This window comes from Tupaia chinensis, unplaced genomic scaffold (assembly GCF_000334495.1).
Source record: "Tupaia chinensis unplaced genomic scaffold, TupChi_1.0 Scaffold146740_1, whole genome shotgun sequence".
Taxonomy (NCBI): Eukaryota; Metazoa; Chordata; class Mammalia; order Scandentia; family Tupaiidae; genus Tupaia; species Tupaia belangeri.
The window spans coordinates 185,665-191,745 of NW_006206595.1; the positions used below are offsets into that span (position 1 = coordinate 185,665).

A 6,081-nucleotide genomic window follows, 5' to 3' on the forward strand; every position below is an offset into this window, starting at 1 on the left:
CGCAGTCAACTACATGGGAGTCCAGCGACATAGCCATTACAGTAACTGCTGGTTCCCCTTAAAAAATATTTTTAAAAAGAATTATTTATTTAATTCCATTTGTTATTATTATTTTTTTAATTTGACCAGAGAGAGAAAGGGAAAGCAAGTTGCCAGGTCTGGGACTTGAACCTCAGTTGGCCATGTGAAAATCTCTAGTGCCTTTAAACACCACGCCATCTGCTGCCCTCCCCCCCATTTTAAACACCATTTATAACAATATTTTTTTAAAGAGATTTTTGCCATATGGTGTGTGTGTGCTCACTGGAGAGACAGAAGGTGAGAAATCATCCCACAGGAGGATGGCGACATCGCAGTTCCTGCTCTTCCATTCTCCTCTTGGGATTTTTGGGCACGGATGCACAGACTCACATGCGCTCGGCATGAGTTTCAAGCCCCTGGGTCCAGGACTCAAACCATGGTCAACTACGTAGTAGTCCAGCAATGTAACCATTACACCATCTGCTGGTCCCTAGACCTTAACATTTTAAAAACCAGGTAAAACACCCACATGCTTCAAAATTCAAATTGTACAAAAATGACATATAGTGCTACCAGCAGGTGGACTAGTGGTTAAGGCACTGGACTCTCACATGGCCAATTGCAGTTTGAGACCTGGACCTGGTGGCTTGAAAATCACAGCAGGTATGTGTGTGTGTGTGTCTAAAATCCCAAGAAGAGAATGGAGAAGAGGGATTGCAGCATGGCCATCCCCCCTGAGGGGGTGTAATTTCTCACTTTCCCTCTCTCTTTTCCCTCTGGCAAGCACATGTACTCTATGGCAAAAACCTTAAATAAATAAAAATAAGTAAATGAATAAAATCTATTCTTTAGAAAGAAAAAGACACATAATGAAAAGTCTCTCTTCTACTTCTAATCCTAGTCACCCAAGTTCCCCTCTGCAAACTGCTATCAATTTCTTATATATCTTTGTTGACATATTCTATGTACAGATATAAGCCAACACACATACATATTACTCCCCATTTCTGTCCTCCCTGTTTTTTTTTTTTTTTTGGAGAGGTTTTTGCTATAGGGCACGTGTGCTCGCCAGAAAGACAGAGAAAGACAGAGACAGAAAGTGAGAAATCACCCCCGAGGGGGGATGGCCACACCACAATCTCTTCTCTTCCATTCTCCTCTCGGGACCTTGGGCACGCACGCACATGTGCCCAGAGTGAGTTTAAGCCACTGGGTCTGGGACTCAAACCACAGTCAACTTCATGGGAGTCTAGTGACATAGCCATTATGCCCACTGCTGGTCCCTGATCCCCCCTTTTTTTTAATAGAGATTTTTCCTATAGGGCGTGTGTGCTCACCTGGAGAGAGCCAAGGCCTTGAGGCAGGAGAGGATCTGGTATTTGAGGAATAGCAAGGAGGTTAGCAGGGCTTTGCTGAAATGAAGGGAAGAGTGGCAGGTGAGAGACAGGCCAGGGTGTTTCCCCGAGTGCTGACCTTTGAAGCACTTTGCTGGCAGAGATTGCGTTGGGCCTGGTGGAGAACGAGGACTCAGCCCTTGTAAAGCAAGTGCAGGGGCTGGGTGGTGTGGGGGTCACCTTACCCAAATGGAGGGCGTAGGCTGACTTGAACAGGAAGGGAAAGTCTGCCCTTCCACATTTCCTAGCAGTAGGGGTTTCTGTCTGGACTAGAGGCTGCTGGGCTGAACGTCTACCTCCCCAGCAGGAGGGGGCAGTGGGAACCATTTCTATGGCCAATTGTCTTTTCTGTGCCCTGCAGCCTCCTACACCAGTAACTTGACCTACAGCTTCTATAGTCACAAGCTCTATGCCGAGGCCTGTGCCATCTCTGAGCCGCTCTGTCAACACCTGGGTTTGGCGAAGCCAGGCACTTACCCAGCGGTGCCTCCTGAGAAGGTAAGAGTGAACGAGAAGGATAGGAAGAGGCTGTGCGGTGGTGGGGCTGGAGTAGCATGAAAGGACCTGGCCACAGCCCTGCCTTAAAGTAGGTGTTGGGAGCTGCTCGTTGGCACCAGAACCTGGGGCAGCATTTCCCAAACCTCAACTGTGCTGTTAGTTAATATTGTTCTTAACATCTCCTCTTCATAGTTTGCCCGGCCAAAGCCAATGGGTCTCAACCTAGCTGCCTATTAGAATCACCTGAATGAACTTTGAAAACAGTCTAAAGGGGACTAGCAGGTGGTGTAATGGTTACACTGCTGGACTCCCATGTAGTCAACCACAGCTCGAGTCATGGACCCAGTGACTTAAAACTCATGCTAGGCTTTTGTGTGTGTGCGTGTGTGTGTGCGCGCCCAAGATCCCAAAAGGAGAATGGAGGAGAAGAGATTGTGGTGTGGTCATCCCCTCGGAGGGTGATATCTCACTTTCTGTCTCTCTCGGTTTCTATGACAAGTGCACACGCCCTATAGCAAAAATCTCTTAAAAAAAAAAAAAAAAAGTCTAATGCCTGTTCCAGGTTAATTGCATCAGAATCTCTGGTGCCGGAGCCCAGACATCTGAATATTTTGAAAGTTCCCCAAGATGGTCCTTTGGAGAACCAAGGTCTTAAGCAAGAATATCTATGAACTAATGGGTTGGCTGGATTGGCAAGGAAGACGGGTCATGGAGGGCCTTGGGTTTCCTCTTGAGCAAGATGATGAGCCTTTAAAGGATTTAAGTGGAAGCATGACATCAGATTGTCATTTTGGATTCCTGTGGCAAATAGGGTGCAAGGGGCAGGCCTGGGTAACCAGGCTGCTGTGGTAGCCTAGGCAGGAAAAGGTGGACTGAACTGAAGCTGCTCTCGAGAGGTGGGGATAACTGGGTGGGCACGTGCAGGCAGGATTACTTGGTAAGTGACTGGTTGGGAAGGAAGGAGAGAAGGACAAGCCTTGTGTTTCTGACGCAGGAGAAGGAAGGGGTAAAGGAGGAGCAGGTCTTCAAGGGTGTGAATGTCTAAGGTGGAGGTGGGATGGATTGGAGCCTCCAAAGTTGAGAGCACCCAGCATGTAGCTCTTAGATGTCCCTGCCTTGGTGTGGGGGCAGGGGCAGGAGGACCAAATGCCAGGCCCCCACTGTGGAGTACGTACCTGGACGTATGCACATTGCCTGCTGCACACACATTGCTTTCTCCTCTAGTTTAGCCTGTTCCCTTTTCCCTTTCTCTGCTCAGTTGCACAGATGCTTCCGGCTGCATGTAGAGAGTTTGAAGAAACTCGGTAAACAGGTCGAGGGCTGCACTATGGTGACTTTGTGGCTGGCAGCCCTGCGGTCCTATAGCCCCGAGCACATGGTTGAACCAGTTACCTTCTGGGTTCGAGTCAAGATGGATGCTGCCAGAGCTGGAGACAAGGAGCTGCAGCTAAAGTGAGTTGGTGGGGATGGGGAATGCCATGTTGCCCCATGGGAGGGTGACTTTTTTTTTTTAAGGTTTTTGCCATAGGGAGTGTGACAGAGAAAGGGAAGAGAGAGACAGAGAAAGGGAAGGCCACACCACAATCCCTTCTCTATTCTCCTCTTGGGATTTTGGGCAAGCACGCATATGTATCTGGCACAATCCTCAAGCTGTGGGATCTGGGACCCAAACCATGGTCAGCCATGTGGGAATTCGATGCTCCAACCATCACACCACCCGCTGGCCCCCAGCGAGGGTGGCTCTTTGTACTCACGGTCATGTCCTCCCATCCTTGTGATTGACAGAGAAAGCGACCCCTTCATTCGTCCATGATTCATTCAGTGCCTGTTTTCTGCCAACCACGTGCTTGGTGCCGGGGGTACAGTGGGGATAGACAGTGTTCTTGCTTTCAGAGAGTTTCTCTTCCACATGGGAGATACAAAAAGCTGTTTAAACAGGGTGACTTGCTTAGAGAGGAGCAACTTTAGAATGAGTTATTTTGGGAAGCCCTGTTTGAAGCAGTGGCAGATGAGACCCGAGAATGAGTGGGAATCCACCATTCGTGGACCTCAGAGCAGAGAACTTACCGAGGGAGAAGTAAATGCAAAGGCTTCAAGGTGGGAACTAGCTTAGGAATATGCTTGAGCAAGACAGCATGCTGGGAGGTGGTGGGCTAGTGGAGCGGGCTGGGGAGCCTCATGGAATGAGGAGGGCAAGGTGGGCAGAGGCCGTGTCACACAGGGGCCATTGAGGCCGTGGTCAGGGGGTTGGATATGATTCCTGGTGGCAGCCCACCGCACTGTGGTAAACAGGAGTGAAGGCTGACTTCTAAAGCCATGACTGATTTACTGAACTCTCAATAAGCCAAGGCTGGGGCTCTGCGAGTCGGGGCAGAGGCTCTGTGTGCCATGGGCTCTACCCCAGTGCTGAGCTTGTCCTCTCTCAGGACGCTGCGAGATAGCCTGAGTGGCTGGGATCCGGAGACCCTGGCCCTCCTGCTGCAGGAGGAGCTGCAGGCCTACAAGGCGGTGCGAGCCAATACTGGGCAGGAACGCTTCAACGTCATCTGTGACCTGCTGGAACTGAGCCCCGAGGAGACACCAGCCGGGGCATGGGCACGAGCCACCCACCTGGTGGAGCTGGCTCAGGTGCTCTGCTACCATGACTTTGCCCAGCAGACCAACTGGTGAGGAGGAATAGCCGGGGCCACGTTGCTCCTTGCCCTAGATCTCTCATGCTTTTCAGGGCCAGCTTCCCTCTCCACATCCCTCAGTGTCCCCTCATTCTGTGGCCGCAGAGCTCCTGTGCAGGGGGAGGCCAGCTGTCCTGCAGCAGGCCCTTCCCTGTAGTGGGCTGTCCTCCAGCGGATCTAGTGTAAAGGCATCCTCTCCCCACAGCTCTGCCCTGGATGCTATTCAGGAAGCCCTGCAGCTTCTGGAGTCTGTGAAGCCAGAGGCCCAGGCCGAGGGTCAGCTTCTGGATGATAAAGCACAGGCCTTGCTGTGGTTCTACATCTGTACCCTGGAGGCCAAAATGCAGGAAGTGAGTGTGGCTGTTGTAGGAGTAGCAGAACTGTTGGTAGGAATTCTTTCCCCTGGGCTCCCAGGAAGCTGGTACCAGCCTTGTTTTTCACCCTGATCGCCCCATCCAGGGTATTGAGCGTGATCGGAGAGCCCAGGCCCCTAGTAACCTGGAGGAATTTGAAGTCAACGACCTGAACTATGAAGATAAACTTCAGGAAGATCGTTTCCTGTACAGTAACATTGCCTTCAACTTGGCTGCGGATGCTGGTGAGGGCCGTCAGCCCAGTGGTTTCCTAAGTGCAGAATGGTGTGGGACCCCCAGTGTGGGAGAGGCTGGTGGGAGGCAGGTGGTGGTGGGGAGGGGGGTTGGCATAAAGGGCAGAGGATGTTATAGAGAAGCTGAGTGCCCTCCAGATGACCCATGTGAAGAGAATTGTCCTTTGGTTCTGACTACTTAGCTCAGTCAAAATGCCTGGACCAAGCCCTGGCCCTGTGGAAGGAGGTGCTTACAAAGGAGCAGGCCCCAGCCATGCGGTGTCTCCAGCAGACAGCAGCCTCTCTGCAGATCCTTGCAGCCCTCTACGAGCTGGTGGCAAAGGTAGGGGGGAGCAGGGCATTGACGGAGACCCATCTGAACAATGGCTAAAAGCAACTGAACTCCTTTGCCTTCTTTGGCTTATGAACCTGCTGGGAAGCCTGTTACTCAGTGATTAAGAGCACGGGCTCTATGACTAGGCCCCCTGAGTTTAAATCCAAGCTCCACCATTGGTTAGTATATGGCCTCGGCAGGTTGCTTAACCTTCAGAGCCCGCATTTCCTTATCTCTACGATAGGCCTAATAGTAATGACGGTGCCTCATGGCACTGTAATCATTCAGTGTGATAACACGTGGAGGGTGTGCTCAAGTGACAGTCTTAATTTTTTTTTAAAGAGATTTTTGTCATAGGGTGCATATGCTCACCAGAGAGCTAGACAAAGCGAGAAATCACCCTCGCAGGGGGGTGGCCACGCTGCAATCCCTTTTCCTCCAGTATCCTCTCAGGATTTGGGGCATACACGCACATGTGCCTGGCATGAGTTTTAAGCCACTGGGTCTGGGACTCGAACCATAGTTGACTATGTGGGAGTCCAGCAGTGTAACTATTACTCCATCTGTTGGTCTCAG

At 51.0% G+C, this 6,081-nt stretch overlaps 1 protein-coding gene across 1 annotated transcript in view; it reads left to right on the forward strand.

The window, feature by feature from the left end:
• Positions 1-6,081, forward strand: part of ESPL1 (extra spindle pole bodies like 1, separase) — a 31,839-nt gene that overhangs the window by 4,829 nt on the left and 20,929 nt on the right. Inside the window, exons 6-11 of the mRNA XM_027768520.1 lie at positions 1,777-1,913; positions 3,172-3,365; positions 4,340-4,579; positions 4,791-4,935; positions 5,045-5,183; positions 5,375-5,514. Of these exons, the coding sequence (XP_027624321.1) occupies positions 1,777-1,913; positions 3,172-3,365; positions 4,340-4,579; positions 4,791-4,935; positions 5,045-5,183; positions 5,375-5,514 (995 nt within the window). The remainder of the gene's footprint in view (positions 1-1,776; positions 1,914-3,171; positions 3,366-4,339; positions 4,580-4,790; positions 4,936-5,044; positions 5,184-5,374; positions 5,515-6,081) is intronic.